General features: G+C 43.9%; 1 protein-coding gene across 1 annotated transcript in view; it reads left to right on the top strand.

The window, feature by feature from the left end:
• Positions 1-16,011, top strand: part of LOC130844312 (phospholipid-transporting ATPase FetA-like) — a 49,286-nt gene extending 33,275 nt beyond the window's left edge. Inside the window, exons 13-23 of the mRNA XM_057720619.1 lie at positions 2,756-2,920; positions 4,797-4,908; positions 6,502-6,607; positions 6,982-7,129; positions 7,664-7,847; positions 9,276-9,499; positions 10,781-10,864; positions 12,197-12,442; positions 12,614-12,752; positions 13,528-13,658; positions 13,755-16,011. Coding sequence (XP_057576602.1) covers positions 2,756-2,920; positions 4,797-4,908; positions 6,502-6,607; positions 6,982-7,129; positions 7,664-7,847; positions 9,276-9,499; positions 10,781-10,864; positions 12,197-12,442; positions 12,614-12,752; positions 13,528-13,658; positions 13,755-13,946 — 1,731 coding nt within the window. The 3' untranslated portion in view covers positions 13,947-16,011. The remainder of the gene's footprint in view (positions 1-2,755; positions 2,921-4,796; positions 4,909-6,501; positions 6,608-6,981; positions 7,130-7,663; positions 7,848-9,275; positions 9,500-10,780; positions 10,865-12,196; positions 12,443-12,613; positions 12,753-13,527; positions 13,659-13,754) is intronic.
• The last annotated feature ends 1,080 nt before the right edge of the window (positions 16,012-17,091 follow it).

The following is a 17,091-nucleotide window of genomic DNA, read 5'->3' as shown; positions in this document are numbered from 1 at the left end:
CCTTCTTTTTTTTAAATGACTGATACATATTTTAAATTGCTGAATATATATATATATACATTTATTTATTTACTGAGGTAAAATTGGTGTGTAACATTATATAAGTTTCAGGCCATTATAATTTATTTCTATACACTTCAAAGAGATCACCGCTTTGTCTAGTTATCACCCATCACCATACAATTGACTCCCTTTACCCATTTCACCCACCGACCCACCCAACACCTTTCCCCTCTGGTAACCGCCAATCTGTTCTCTGTATCTATGAGTTTGTTTGTGTCTTGTTTGTTCATTTGTTTGTTTTTTAGATTCCACATATAAGTGAAATCATATGGTATTTGGTCTTTATCTGATTTATTTCACATAGCATAATACCTTCAAGGTCCATCCGTCTTGTCACAAATGGCAAGATTTCTGCTTTTTATGGCTGCATAGTATTCCATTCATCAGTGGACATTTAGATTGTTTTCATATGTTGGCTGTTGTAAATAATGCTGCAGTGAACATAGGGGTGCATATATCTTTTTAAATTAGTGATATCATATTCTTTGGATAAATACCCAAAAGTGGAATAGCTGTATCTGGATCATATGGTAATTCTATTTTTAAGTATCAAAAAGACAAATAACAAGTGTTGGAGGGACTTCCTAGGTGGCGCAGTGGTTAAGAATCTGCCTGCCAATGCAGGGGACACGGCTTTGAGCCCTGCTCCAGGAAGGTTCCCACATGCCACGGAACAACTAAGCCCAGCGCCACAACTATTGAGCCTGGGCTCTAGAGCCCGTGAGCCACACCTGTTGAGCCCATGTGCTGCAACTACTGAAGCCCATGCACCTAGAGCCTGTGCTCTGCAACAAGAGCAGCGACCGCAATGAGGAGCCCATACACTGCAACGAAGAGTAGCTCCCGCTCACCACAACTAGAGAAAGCCCGTGTGCAGCAACGAAGACCCAACACAGCCAATAAGCAAATTAATTACTTAAAAAAATTAAATTAAATTAAAAAAAAACATTAAAAAAAAGTGTTGGAAAGGGCGTTGAGAAAAGGGAACCCTCAGACACTGCTGGTGGGAATATAAACTGGAGCAACCACTATGGAAAAGAGTATGGAGATTTTTCCTTCTTAAGAAGTCTCTTGAGATCTTCTCTCAGCCTTCTTTTTTATAGCTTTGCCTGCCAACAGTACAGAGGTTTAAGAGAGAGCATTCTCTACAGATATTGCCTTATGTTAATTTTACCTGACATGAAGTACTCAGGAGAATTAAGAACAAAATATCAAGATGATAAATTCTGTTTCTCTTTGCTCTTATAATGCCAAAGTGAATTATTTTGAAGCTCACTATTAACAGTGATTATAGGGACTTCCCTGGTGGTCCAGTGGTTAAGACTTCACCTTCCACTACAGGGGGCACAGGTTCGATCCCTGATCAGGGAATTAAGATCCTGCATGCCACATGGTACTGCAAGAGAAAAATCAAACCAAACAAACAAAAAAAGTGATTATGTAGAATTGTTATTCATGTGCAACTCTCAACACAAAATCTACAAGGGTGAGTCAAAAATTATCCACATTTCTATCCGAATTTCTACAGCCAGAGTGCAGATAATTTTTGATGCACCCTGGTACTTCTAACGCACCTTCAGTTAAATATGAATTGTGGGGACTTCCCTGGTGGCGCAGTGCTTAAGAATCCACCTGCCAATGCAGGGGACATGAGTTTGATCCCTGGGCTGGGAAGATCCCACATGCCGTGGAGCAACTAAGCCCATGCGACACAACTACTGAGCCTGTGCTCTAGAGCCCGTGAGCCACAACTGTTGAGCCCACGTGCCACAACTACTGAAGCCCATGCACCTAGAGCCCATGCTCCGCAACAAGAGAAGCCACTGCAAGGAGCAGCCCACACACCACAATGAAGAATAGCCCCCACTTGCCGCAACTAGAGAAAGCCCACATGCAGCAATGAAGACCCAACACAGCCAGTAAATAAATAAATACATTTATAAAAGAAAACAAACAAAAAAGAGATTTGTGCCCTAAACTACCCACACTCTCACCTAGCTTTTCTTATAACTAAAAGTATACTTCTACAAGGTAGTTAGCTATGCCTAGTTAGGATATATTGATGGCCAAAGAGCAAAAGACGCTAACTCACCCAGAGAGCATTTCAGCAGTGGCCTCATTAACACTACTGGCTATGACTAATCAACTGAGCCAACCAGCTGTAGACAAATACACAATTTGCTATTTGAGATGCCCATTGAACACTTGATGAAGGAAGGCAGGGAAAGATGAAAATAAATGAATGTATGCTTGTAAAAAAACAGTAACACCCTTGATTATTTTTTATAAAAATTCCTTTTTACTTTATTACTCCCTTCTTTCTCATATTATAGACATCATTATCTTCTATGTAGAGGGTGAATTATTGTCCCAATTTTATAAGAAATAAATCTAGAAAGCATCATTCTTTAACAGGGTCACACAGCAAATTGCCTAACCACAGGTAGGAGTTAGAATCTTCTGTCTCTCAGAAGTACTCTCAAACTTTATCCCTAGCTATGCTGGCACCATGCTTAGGACATTTGACTGAGAAACTCACAGGTGCTTTCTGGTTAAGCTAAGTACTAGCCCTGTGATAGTAACCAGTAAACCCTATTTTGCAGACAGATGGAGCCTGTGGGGTTAGTCTCTCATTCCTTAACTCAGCCCTAATCCAGCCCAAATCCACTCAGTGCACACACATGTCTTCCAGGATTTTGCCAGCAACGGCCTTCGCACCCTCATGGTGGCCTACCGAGAATTGGACAACGCGTTCTTCCAGGACTGGAGCAGGAAGCACAGTGAAGCCTATCTGTCCTTGGAGAATCGGGAAAATAAAATATCAGTGGTCTATGAAGAGATTGAAAAAGACCTGATGGTTAGTGTGAGGAAGCCAGGGATAGATTGGGGGCAGGACTGGGGGCGGGGGAGCAGTCAGTAGTCTGAGCAAGGGCTCTGAGAATGGCTTCCAGCAAATCATAGGTTCAGGCTCTCTCTGGATACTGGAATCCAAGCTGATTGAGGACATCTTGGATCTTTGAAATCCATAAATAAGGAAAAAATGTACTGGTTGTAAGTTTCATCTTTTTGGCGGTGTTTCTTATCCCAAAGCTGTCCACAGAGGCTAAATAATCTGGAAGAAGTCAGGGTCTGAATAATGTACAAATTAGATAATCCAGAACTAATTGATGGAATAAAGAAAATAATATTCACTCATTCGTTCAGCATTTATTAAGTGTCTCCTATGTGCCAGGCACTGTTTTAAGCCCTGAGCATGTAATATTAGACAAAACAGACAAACAGATAATATATATACAGTATGTTAGGTGATGACAGTTCTATGGAAGAAAATAAAGCCAGGAAGAAGGGTAGGGAGTATCAGCATGTGTGTGTGTGTTGTGAGGGCAGAGTATAATTGCTATTTTAAATAAGGTGCTTAGTCTTCACTATGAAGGAGACATCTGAGCAGAGACCTGAAGACGGTGGCAAGCCAAGCAGGTCTCTGGGGAATCAGTTTTCCAGAAAGGAACAGCAAGAACAAGGACCCTGAAACAGGACCAGACCTAATTTGTTAGTTGAGCAGCAAGGCAGCTCATGTGGCTGGTGCAGTATAAGTGAGGAGAAGAGAATAAAAGGACATGAGGCAGAGAAGCAGTAGGGGGTCTTGACAGGTCAGTATAAAGACTTATAGTGAGACATGGAAAACAATCAAAGAGTTCAAACAGAGTTCAAACAGATGTGATAGCTTTTAAAATGATCCATCTGGCTGCCATGTTGCAATTATACTGTAGGGGAGCAAGTGCAGACCCAGGGAGACCAATTAGAAAGTAATTGCAATAGTACAGGCAAGAAATGATAATAGCTTGGACCAGATAGAAGGAGTGGAAATGGTGATAAGTGGTCAAATTCTGTACATTTTTAAAAGGTAGTGCCAACAGAATTTGCTGATGGTTTAGATTATAGGATATGATAAAAGAAGTTAAGGATGACCCCAAAATTGTTGACCAGATTGATATAGCCTCTGCTATACAAAGAGAAATTGCTGATACCAAACGGGAAAATTTAGAGATCCCAAAGGTCACACATCTCCTTCCATAGTCAGTTCTGTGGTTAGTATTTCTAGTCTGTCCTTTTAAAGGCCTAGCAGAAAACAGTCAGCAGTTTATCCATCTGTCAGTTCCTCAGACTCAGTGCTGGTGCCCGTTCCTGTGGTCAGTTGGTACTATTAGGGTGTCATTGAGAAGAAGGCATGGTATTGGACCAACATGCTTTTAATCTAGTGTGGGAAAGGCCTTGAAAACCTTAGAGGCCCTCAGTAGGTATGAACAAATGAAGTTCACCTAAGCTCTTTCAGAGCTGAAAGAAAACCTGGAGTTGGATTTGGGGATCCCTTGTCTGGGACCCACTGCTTTTGGAGACCAAAGCCAGGAAACGTGCTAGGAAGCAAGGGAGAAGTGAAAGTGTGTTGAGAAACAGAGGATTTAGAGTTGGCACAAAGCTTCATGTACAACTTGGGCAAATCTTTTCCCTCTTTGGTTTCTTATATTCTGTGTTTCTAAATTTGATTTCAGTGTGTGGTTGAAAAGCTGTCTGTTGAGGGGCAGAGTGTGTTGAGTTTTATACCATTGGGGTCCTTGTGCCAGAACAGAGCCAGCTTACTAAAGGGGCTGCTAAGGTGCCCGTCGAGTTGTTGGGTACCACTAAATGCTGTGAGTCTCTTCCTTTTCCATACTCACCGATATCTCTGTTCGAAGCTTTTAGGGGCCACAGCCATAGAAGACAAACTGCAGGATGGAGTACCTGAGACAATTGTCACCCTGAGCAAAGCCAAAATTAAAATCTGGGTTTTAACTGGAGATAAGCAAGGTAAAGGGGAGCTCCTTGCCTGACCAATCCTCTTCCCTGTCCACCTTGGCCATTTCTTCTTTTGTCTTTTCCACTTCCTTTTTTTTCTTAGCCATTTATTTGACAAATACATTATAACCCAGGTCAAGTCCTTAGAGGACACCTTCACTCCCAGTCTTGCATGCAATTTGCTAAGCATATATGGTACTCTATGCCAGGTACTGTATTAGGCATTGAGGACACAGAGATGAGTCAGTCAGACATGACCTCTGTCATCCAGGAACTCACAAACTAAAAACATTTAGAGTAGTCTTTGACTATACCTTCTCTGTTGTCCCAAAGATTTACTCTCTTACCATTTTCCACCAATTCTTCTGAAAATCTTCTTAACCATGGCAGCACCCTAGTTTAGCCTTTGTCCCCTGTTGGCTGTACTTCTGCAAAAACTTCTGAACTGATCTGTCTCTTTACCTTATTAATTTCAGTATAGCCTACATACAACCATCAGTTTAACCTTCCTAAAATATGCTGCTTTTGTGATGTTACTCCTCTACTCGGGTACCTACAGCAACCTCACATGGTAAAGTTGGAATCCACTGTCTGGCCTTCAAGGCCTTGATAATCTGTTGCTACCTACACATCCTTATCTCCATCCTAATGTGACCATATCTTCATTATGTCCCAAACCAATTCCTATTCTAAGCCCTCCGTTTGGATTGTTTCCCCATTTGAAATTCTTTTTCCCCCTAAACAAGTCTTACTCATCCTTTAAGTCCTTGCTCTAAGAAAGTTTCTATGACAATTGCAATTTTTCTATGAATTTTGATACTATTTGCAGCCAGGGTTCAGGACTTAAATTTTTTTTCCTTAGTATGAATTTATTCCAAATTCCAGATTTCTTGTTGCAAAGGCAAGACTACACCCTAAACATATCTCAGTCCCCCATAAAATCTAGCATAGAAATGGGCATAGTGCTGTTCAAGGAAATATATCCAGATTGCCTGGAGAAGTGAATGCAGACTGGAATTGCTTTAAGAACTAAGGGATGGTGGGTGGGGGCGGAGAGGGAGGGAGGGAATACGGGGATATGTGTATAAAAACAGATGATTGAACTTGGTGTACCCCCACAAAAATAATAAATAAATAAAATTATAAAAAAAAGAACTAAGGGATGATGGGTGATGACTTAGAGGGCTGGGATAGGGAGAGTGGGAAGGAGTCGTGGGAGGGAAGGGATATGGGGATATATGTATAAATACAGCTGATTCACTTTGTTTACAGCAGAAACTGGCACAACAGTGTAAACCAATTATATTCCAATAAAGAGCTTAAAAAAAAGAAAAGAAAAAAACTAAGGGACGGCTTTGTAGAGAGAGCTAAGCCAGAACGATCCTGGTTATTGATAAATAACTTGCAAGTCTGTACCAAGTAGACACTTTCCTCTGGATGTTTAAATATGGTCTCCACTGACTCATGAAAAACACACTTTGACTGTGTGCATGGCAAATATAGACATATGGGATCTGTAGCCCACTGTTAGTGCCTTTGTACCTGTACACTGTAAAGACCCTGTCCTAGACAAAATGCAACCTGTGTTCCCCCCTTGCCCTGCAGAGACTGCTGTGAATATCGCCTATGCCTGTAACATATTTGAGGATGAAATGGATGGGATGTTTACCGTGGAAGGCAAAGACGATGAGACTGTTCGGCAAGAACTCAGGTATGATGGGAGAGCTGCCGCAGCCTGTCCCTGGAACCAAGATTTCCCACCCATCTCTTCACCCACCATAGCTCCCACATTACCAGAAGGAACAGAGAAGAAATGGCGGGGGGCGGGGGGGACCAAAAACCTAAAATATTTGAGAGAAGCATTAGGGCTTAAGGAGTTGGAGTGTGGAGGTGGAGAAGTGTTGTATGTAGACGGGCTGGGACCGAAGGCAGTGGCAGGTCTCAGGAGGCAGTCAAGTCCGAGGCCCTGGGTGGTGCTCTGTAGAGGCTCTATATCCACCTTGCCCACTTTCACTTTGGGACACATTTTCCTTCTTAAGCTCTGGGGCTTCAGGTCAGACACTAAGCATCACTCTTGGCTTTCAGGTCAGCAAGGGAAAAGATGAAACCTGAGTCTCTACTGGAATCAGACCCAGTAAATATTTACCTCACCACAAAGCCTCGAATGCCCTTCAAAGTACCCGAGGAGGTGCCCAGTGGCAACTACGGCTTAATCATCAATGGCTACAGTCTGGTGGGCAACACAGACCTGTAACTCTGTTCTCTTCTTCCAGGAACTTTTTTCCTAGGTCCAAGCCACTTCAGGGAAATTTCAAGATCCTTTTGCTATTCCATGAGCAACCCTATTCCCCCTCCCTTCAGGTGCCCTTGCCTGTCAGACACCTTTCCCCAGCCTTCTCTAGGCAGGAATAATGAGGAAAGAGAAGCCAAGGGCATAGTCCTTCCTTATCCAAATTCTTCACTACTGATGTGGCCTATCACATAGGGGACGGGGGGAGTGAGCAGAACCAGGTCCTCCAAAGAGTCACTTGGCCTTATAACCCAGTCAACTGATTTGACACAGTGAGAGACTCTCACTGGTTTTCCACTGGATGCTGGGTCAGCATGCCTAGAACTGACCTGGGGGCTTGGCTTCCCTTGGGAGTGGAGCCCTGGGAGCAGCTCTGCCTGACAGGGGAGTATGGAGGGGAAGGAGAGGGCCTGGGAGGGTTCTGTCCAAGAGTCTTTTGGGGCAGTTTTTGGAATGTGGATGTGTCCTGTGCTGCAGGCCCACGCTCTAGAAGGGAACCTGGAGTTGGAACTGCTGCGAACGGCATGCATGTGCAAGGGGGTGATCTGCTGCCGGATGACACCCCTCCAGAAGGCCCAGGTGGTAGAGCTGGTGAAGAGGTACAAGAAGGCGGTGACACTGGCCATCGGGGATGGGGCCAATGACGTCAGCATGATCAAAGGCATGTGAGGGGCGGGGGCCTTTCCTTTTCCCACGGGCAAAACTAGCCTGGGTAGCGTCGTGCTGCTGGCTCACTCTCCTGCATATCCTGTGTGCTGTGCTCTATGCTGTTTCACAATGTCATGCATGTTCCTCTACACCCGAGGGCCCACTTATTTATGCATCATTACATCAGCCCACATCCACAGTCACGTACACACATCCAGATTCATGTACGTAACACTCACGCACACAGATACCCATGACTCCAACAAGAGCACATGCGCATATTCACAGAACGACAGGCTGTGCAACGACAACATCATCTTTCTGAGATGGCATTGAAGCCCACAGAAAGGACCCCTGGGCAGGAGTCCTGGTCTGTTCCTTTTTTGAAGGCTGTAGGGCTGAGCAATGTTAGACAGATGACAGGGCTACCCAACCAGGGAATTAGCTGTGCGGCCTGATGCAGGGGTTTTTCCTCGCGGAGGCAGTATTCCCAAGAGCTTGCCCTGACTCCCTCAGCTGGAAAGAATAGCAAACTTACTGAAGCTTCAGACCAATAGAAGCAAATGGCTGAAATGGTGTTAATTTCAGCTGAATGTTGTTAGCTTCCCACAACTTGTGGTTCTGTGCCATGGGGATAACATCTAGGAGTCCTCTAGTCTAGCCTCCCTCCCCATACTGGAAACACTAGCAGATATTCCAGTCTCAGCTTCAATACTAGGAAGTGTTCTTGCTCTCTTCCCCAGTTTCTAGAACTTCTTTAGCTTTTAGAGCCTTAGAGGTTTCAATTATTCTGTTAAGCAATGTAATAGGTACATACCAGAAAATCAAAGAATTTGGCCTATACTACAACAGGCTGATTAAAACTTTTAGAAACTTAAGTCTTGTCTTCCATCAAGCATAATCCTTGCTTTATCCAGAAAAAGTCACCTTAATCTTCCTGAAGAACTTACTTCTTACTAACAAAGTATGTACATCACGTACTCCTCCCAACAGTTGGATTTTAGCTCCTTAAACGTAGGTAATTAAATACCGTGTTAGGTTGACATTCATCCTGCACCTTTAATTGATTTAAGTGGCTTTGAGAGAGAAGAAATTTTTACCTCAGCACCTGGCGGTAGTGAAGAGCCCAGATGGCTATAGCAGGTGCAAAGACCATCAAGGGCAGTTTTCTAGTGCTAGCCGTACCTGGCGTGCCCGACTGGAAGCATGCAAAACACAGTGGGGATGAAGGAGCTGTTTTCTGACTTGAGGGCGAGGGGCAATCCACTAAGGAGAAGAGGCTCCATAAGTAAGTGCCACCTGGAGTTGGGCCTACCAGTGTTTTTCAAATGTAAAATAAGGGGCTTATGTAACATGATCTCAGCCTTTCATCTACACTTCCCAGGCTGGGAGCCCAGAAAATAAGCTCTGTGGCTGAGAAGTTTCTGGGGTTTCTTTGCAGCTGCCCACATTGGAGTCGGCATCAGTGGCCAGGAGGGAATGCAAGCCATGCTCAATAGTGACTACGCCTTCTCCCAGTTCCGCTCTCTTCAGCGTCTACTCTTGATCCATGGCCGCTGGTCCTATAATCGCATGTGCAAGTTTCTCAGCTACTTCTTTTACAAAAACTTTGCCTTCACTCTGGTGCACTTCTGGTATGCCTTCTACAGCGGATTCTCTGCACAGGTAGGCGGTTAAGTGGCATTCCCCACTCGGTCAACAGAGTCTTCTCTAATCACCCCCCACTTCAGCCAGTTCAGACCCCTCCTCTAGAGAACTGTGTATGACATGCTGCCATCTCTCCATTAAACTCCGCACCCATGATGACCTCATCTCCTAACCCTACACTTAATCTTGTATTTCTAAAGCCTAACTTTTCTGTCCTGGCTCTAACTTGGCCTTGACTCCTACCAGCAGAACTCTGCCATGAGATATTTTCATGTTTTCCATACATAGAGACCTAGAATTTCCAAACATATGTAATGGGGGTGGGGGTGAGATTCCTGGATCTGGGAGGGGTTTTTTAGGATCCAAAGTAATCTTTATGGAACAGGCTAAGCCTCAAGGAGCCTTTGGGTCTTGCCAGACAGGCCAGTTCTGGCATTTACCTGTAGCCATACTTGGAAACACAGCTTCCCTTTACTTCTCCTTCCCCACCCAGATTATACACCCCGCCAAACACAGCCTGTTTTTGGTCTAATGAGTATGAAGTGGGGAGAGGTAACACTTGGATGTTGATGTTCTATGAGAAGTCCCTTCTCCTATGAGAAGCTTTTCAGGAGTCTCCCAAGGATTCCCAAAGAGAAACAACCTCAGGAACGATTATCTTGGGAGACCCCTGTTACCTTTGTTACCTTAGGCTCCAGGGGAAACAGACCAGCAATAGTAGGCTTGCCTACCCCAGTGTCTAACAAAGCCTGTCTGGTTTGTGGGAGGTGCATGTGTATGTGTGGGGTACTGCTGACCTCTTGTGGCTAGTAAGGAAAGGAGCCCTCTCTAGGCCCAGAATGAAGCAGCCAGCTGGGGAAGGGTCATTGGGTGTATTCTGCTTGCCAGTGTTAGAAAGTGTCCAGTGTTATAGAAACTGCTGAATGCCATAAATCAGTTAAGAACCCAGAGGCTTACATCCCTGGGAGTGCAGGGGTACACCTAGCATTCCCTAGCAGCCACTCTGGGTCCTTTCTATGCAGGGAGGAGCTGTACAGGTCATGGTGGGGTTGGTCTAAATCAGTCTTGTCAGGTTGGCCACAAACAAGTTTGATGTGGCCTTGCCCCAGCCTGCAACCCAGGGACCAAACAGAGTCTGGGGTCAGCCTTCTCAGTCAGATTTCAGAAATCCAAATCCTGTTCTAGGTTAGTATGGTGATGGGTAGGTGGAGGACAGAAGGGCTTCTCTTGGACCTGGGAGGTGGAGCTGAGTCTTTGGAGAAGAGTGGAATCTAAGAAATCTTCTTGGTATTCTTCCAGACAGTTTATGATACCTGGTTTATCACTTTCTACAACCTGGTCTACACCTCCCTCCCTGTCCTGGGCTTGAGTCTGTTTGACCAGGTAAGACCAACAGCAAGCCTCTTAGTCAGGGCTGAAGCCCCTGGGCCCTTGAAGAGTATTCCCTGGAGTGAGGAGGACAGCAATAGCCAAACTCGACAAAGTCAAATGTAAATGGGATGATTTATAGAGAAAGGAGGGAGCTCATCACCTAGAGAGGTATCATTGGGTATGGTAAAGAATCCTCTACCACAGAGAATAATCATCAGTTGTAGAAATCCAAGTTTTCCTGTGTCAGTTTTATTTTTGTAGAGAGAAGCATGGAAATTGTGCTGTACTGTTAATTGAGTGTGTACAAAAGTGAAAGGAAATAGAATTATTGGTGCAGGAGTAGGTAAAGCAAGGGGCTTCAAGAAAGGAGAGATCCATAGAGAGATAATGAGATAACCCAATGTAGAGAGGCCTAGGTGAGAATCCTGAAGGCCAAGCATGGGAGTTGTGGGTGTGATACCTTGAATCATAGGGAGTCAGCCTGGGGGATACCATTTAGCCCTCTCAGAAATTTCCTGAGCATTGAGGGCCCTGGTGCCCTACCTCTCCCTCCTCTTCTACCCAACCTCCAGTCCTGGGCACATGGAATAGAAAAGGAGCCTCCAAAGTGGAATAAAGTAGCTGAAAGAAGACATCATGGGATCATGGTTCCTGGTCTCCATCAGGGTAGGAAGGGAAATTCTCCATGAAGTAGCTGCCAACCTCAGAGCAACAAGAGGAATGAATTATGTCATTCAACAGTTCCACCCAGCTCAATGGTTTAATTCTAGGGGTCCATAACCTCTCAAAACAAGCCTCAAGTTTTGTTATCCAAAGTTTTGGACTTAGGGGATGAAGATGATCCAATGTCATCCACATAGAAAATTCCCTCACCTGAGTTCCCCAATAGCTATGGGAATGGAGGAGCATCACAGAACATAGATTCCTCTAAGGGACTGACTGGTCCCCATTGGCTCCCCACTTTCCTCCCACTGGCTTTTGACACAAGAATACTCAGCTAAAGGAACACTTAAAACAGGGGACTTATGTCCCAATTGCCTCCCCATCCCAAGCTCTAGTCCTCCCTTCAGGAATTCCCAATCCTAATTGCCCCCTTTCTTAACTCCCCATCTTGACCTTCTAGCTTTCTTCCACCATGTATATCCTTGCCTAGAGAATAGGATTTTAGGAAGGGTCTGTGGTCACTGCTCTGTTCTCTGGTTCCATTCTCAAGTAATCCATGAGGAAGCTCCCAGGCAGCCTGACAGCAGACTCAGTGAGGGGAGAAGCCACTACTCTGCTGGATATAGGAAAAGGTCTATGGAAAGACCCTGAGCCTTCCTCCTTACCCTCTGGTGCTTCCAGGATGTGAATGAAACATGGAGCCTACGTTTCCCAGAGCTGTATGAGCCAGGCCAGCACAACCTCTATTTCAACAAGAAGGAATTTGTGAAGTGTTTATTGCATGGGATCTACAGTTCCTTAGTGCTGTTCTTTATCCCTATGGGGACCGTTTACAATTCAGTGCACAGTGATGGGAAGGAAATCTCCGACTACCAGTCCTTCTCCTTGATAGTGCAGACCTCCTTGCTCTGTGTGGTCACAGTGCAGGTGTGACCGGTGGTGGGGTAAGGGGATTGGGTGGGGAGACTGTCTGGAAGAGAGGGAGGGAAGGAGGGAGGGAAGGTGGGAAGGGAGCATCCTCCTTTATGAAATTGGAGAAGGGAGGTGGCTGATAGGTCCCGGGTTGTAGACTAATGTACACAAGAGGGTGCTTTTCAGATTGCCCTGGAGACAACCTACTGGACGATGATAAGCCACCTCTTCACCTGGGGTAGCCTGGGTTTCTACTTTTGCATCTTATTCTTCCTGTACAGTGATGGCTTGTGCTTAATGTTGCCCAACACCTTCCAATTCCTAGGTAAGATTCTGCCCAGTGTGTGGCATGGGGCTGAGGCTGGGGGTGGTAGTGTGAACCAAGTATATTTGTTTAATAAATGTTTGCTGAGCAGCTATTACTATGTAATAGGCTCCATGGATATAGATATGATTAAGACATGGTCTCAGCCCTAAAAGGACTCAAAATCTAGCTAGGAGAAATATTTTACCTCATTAGAGTCGCTAAGATATTTTTAAGTTTCTTACCTAATTTGGTCTTTACAAGCATCCTGTGAGATAGACAAGGCAAGAATTATTACATCATTTTAGAGACTGGAGGTTTTAAAAAATTACTCAGATCTAGGTCTCCTGGTTCCCAGTCCAATGTCCTTTCTACTGTGGCATACTGTCTTCTTATCTCCCGTATTAATTTCCCTCTCTCTCATATCCAATCTGATGAGGACAAAATACAGAGAGTAGATGTGTAGATGTAGCTGGCTCCTACCTCTTGTCAAGCCACTCATTTTTCCCCCCCAAAACACTTTATCCCATTTTTGTGTCCAGGCCAATGCTCTAGGATTCCCATAACCTACTCTGCCCTGCCCGGCCTTTAGAGGGAAACAAAGGCATGTGAATTCACAGTGACTCTGGCTGCCTAGGACCTAACCTCAGTGCAGTCCTTTCGCATTTATATTATTTCTCAGGAGACTAAACTGTCTCCAAGGCAATAACTTCTTTCTTTGGACTGAAGATATGCCTAAGTTCTGGCTGACAGCCCCCTTCCTCTAGGCCTTTCCCTTCTGCCTCATTGTTTATAGGTGTGGCCAGGAACACTCTGAACCTGCCGCAAATGTGGCTGAGTGTTGTCCTCAGCATGGTCCTCTGTATGTTGCCTGTGATTGGGTACCAATTTCTCAAACCACTCTTCTGGCCCGTCAGTGTGGACAAGGTGAGTGGAACTGAGAATCTACCCAGATATAATTCACGACCCTCTTTGCCTTTGCTTCTGTGGATAAAAACCCTGTCCCCCATGCTCTGGCTTTAGATTATTGACAGAATTCATCATTGCATGAGACATCCACTGCGGCACCCGGTCCGGACCAAACTGAAACATGCGGGCTCTCGACGTTCTGCCTATGCGTTCTCCCACAAACAGGGTTTTGGGGCCCTCATCACTTCCGGCAAGACAGTGAAGGCCAAAATCCCCAAGAGAAACAGCTCTCCTTTTAAAAAGTAGAGGCCTTTCGGGAAGCCCGAAAACAGTCAGTCATTGCTCTTATATTCACGCAACTTAATAAGGAAGGAATAGAGTCCCTGGAAACCATCATAAACCTGCTTTTCCACTCTCACTCCAGGGACTCAGCCTCTTCATCCCCTAGAAGGCTATGCCCAGGTAAGGCAAGGAAAGGTAAAGAAAGAGCCCCCAGACATCTGTCAGAGTATTTCAAGAAAAAGTGATGTCAGGCCTGCCTCTACCAACCCTTCCAAGTTTTAATCCATACAAGCAAATATGGAAATAATGGGTGAAGAGGGGGAATGTGGGGAAGTGAAAAGAAAATAGGACTTAAGAATCTTTGTTTGGGTCCTGTTTCCCATACCCAGAGCAACGTGAATTTTGCCAGGGCTCCACACAAACGTATTCACCCAGGCATCCTTCTCAGGTTTATCTGAGGGATTCAGGGTGAGTCTTTTGGTGGCCTGGGTAGCAAAAGGAAGAGGCAGCTGTGAAAAGCTGGTCATAAGAAGCTCACGGAGAGTTTCTGGACCGAAAAAGGAATGGAGGTGGTTCCTGCCTTGGTAGGACAGCTCAAGATTTTGCCGCCTTCTCTTCTCTTTGACCCCTTTGACCCAAGAACTGACACATTTTCAGGCCTCAGAACTGGGAGGGGGAAACTCTAGAGGATTTTTAAAAATCTTCTCTTGAGGGACATAAGCCGTAATTGTGAACATTTGTCTTCATTCCATAAAATTATTTTGAGAAGAAATTGTATGTACTTGGGAAATTGTTTCTAAGAAGTTTATAGATAAGTAATAAATTACTTATTTTGGTGTGGAAAGATTTGTATGGTCTGTTGGGCCCCAGTGATAATAATTTAGGCCAAGCAATATCATTGATCTATAGACCCCCAACACCGTCCCCCTTTCAAATGAGACCAATATTTCCCTCCCTCCGTGCCCCGCGCCTCTTTCTCTACTTTTTCACTTCCATTCCACTTTTCCCCCCTGCTGCTAAACACTGTCTTGACCTCAGTTTGACCACATCTTTTAACCACATAGCTCTATCCTCTTTGCATACCTTAAATATTAGTTCCCAAAGTTCAGCCCTAGGTTCTCTGCTCATTTTTCTCTATACACGTTTCCTGAGTGGCAACTTCTAATCTCATGACTTCATTTACCGCTAGAAAGAAAATTCTCAACTCTCTCTCCTAGATCTCTCTTCTGAAATCCAGATCCGTTTATTAAATTGACTCTAAGACCCTTCACTTAGTTGAATCTCAGGAAACTCACCAACCTGTATTAAACATTTCCCCCTAAATTTCACCCCAGGATGTCACTACCATCATCCCAGTCACCCAAGGCAGAATGATGGAAATCATATTATACTCTTCCTCTATAGTCTGATGTTTAATAAGTCATCAAGTAATGTAAATTCAGCATCTTCAATATGTCTTGTTTCCAGTTCCCTCCGTTATTACTATCATTGCCCTTGTTCAGACTTTGATCATCTCTCCCCACTCATCTTCCTGGTTTTCCCCTATCACCAGTACCATTTCCAGAGTTATCTTTCTGAACTGCAGACTTGATCATGTCAAACCCCAGTTTAACATCCTTTAGGAATTTTGCATGCCTTTGGGATCAAGTTAAAATTTGAACATTTTGTTATTAGGCCCTTTCTAGCCCTGTCTTCTCCTTCTCCCCAGTCTGCATTCACTTCAGTCGTGCTGTTTCTGGTCTTCATGTGATCAAGCATGCTGTTCTCGTACCCTAAAATGCTTTCCCTTACGCTCTTCTTCATCTAGCAAACTCCTAGTCATCCTTCAAAGCTCAGAATATTTGGAACTAAATAGAGGTGATGGTTGAACAACATTGCGAATGTACTAAGTGCCACTGAATTATATACTTAAAGGGTTATAAAAATGTTTTATGTTATGAGAATTTAACCTCAATTTTTTAAAAACTCAGATTAGGCAGTGTCTCCTCCAAGAGGTTACCCTAATTCCTCAGTGTGACTTTTATATATTGTCCTATTTATTCAATTGATCCCCTGTGTATACCTGTCAGTAATCATTGACTTATTTGTCTATTCACAACTTATAATGGGCCTTTAATAAATGTCTATTGAATAAATGAACAAATAAAATGAAAGAATATTGAAATCTGCTTCTTTGACTATTATTCTTGTTTCCCTGAATAGCACTACCACCCAGTAGCTCAAACCAAAAAACTGGAAGTCTTTCTGGACAGCTTCCTTCTTTTCCTCTAATCCAATCCATTCTGTTACCAACTTCCATATACTCTGTCTTAGAAATGTTTTCAAGCCTTTATCTTCCTATTTGTTCCCAATCCCATTAATTTCATTGTTTCTTGCCTAGATTATGCCAACGTCCTCCTCTCAGGTCTCCCTGCCTCTGATTCTTCTTCTTCCCAATCCATGATCCACACCGCAGAGAATGATCTTTCAAAAATACAAATCAGATCATGTCGTTTGCCAGTTTAAAGTCCTTTAGTGAATTGTCATAGCCTTCCTTCCTTGGTGCTGCCTACCTCTCCAGCTTCACTGCCACTTTCTGCTGCACATACCAAATTATTTGCAGTTCCCCAAGGGTTCCATTATCTTTAGAAGCCACTGTGCCTTGGCTCTTTCTTTTTCTCCTCTTGGAATACATTTTTTCCTTTGTCTTGCTAATGTATATCTGATCTTCAATCACAGCAGCTTTGGTCATTTCCTCTGAGAGCCTTCACTGACACCCAATTTCCTATTCTGAGTTGGGTGCCTATTCCTTGTACTAGAACACATTATACATTTATTTTTGGTTCCCAAGATTTGAAGGCATTATCATTCACATACCTGTTTTATTGTGGTTTTCTTCTTTGCTAGGCCATGATAATCTCCTTGAGGATAAGAATTTTGTTTCATTTTTTAATTCCTATAACTAAGCAGAAGGCTAGCACTTAGATTATTAATGTTTTTCGATTAGTGAGTAAATGAATGAAATGTACTACCTTTATTTTTCCTAAAATTGTCTCTCACCTTGTCCTTTCAAAATGAATTTTATCCTTCAGGATCTAGTTTCCAGTTATACTTTATAGGCCTCTTTTTATGAAACATGGTCACTCATGGCCTCCCATCTAGAGCATTTGTAAAAATACAACTTGAACCA

This window comes from Hippopotamus amphibius, chromosome 2, assembly GCF_030028045.1.
Source record: "Hippopotamus amphibius kiboko isolate mHipAmp2 chromosome 2, mHipAmp2.hap2, whole genome shotgun sequence".
In the NCBI taxonomy this organism is placed as follows: Eukaryota; Metazoa; Chordata; class Mammalia; order Artiodactyla; family Hippopotamidae; genus Hippopotamus; species Hippopotamus amphibius.
The sequence above is the reverse complement of the archived record's forward strand: the minus strand, read 5'-3'. Positions and strand labels throughout refer to the sequence as shown.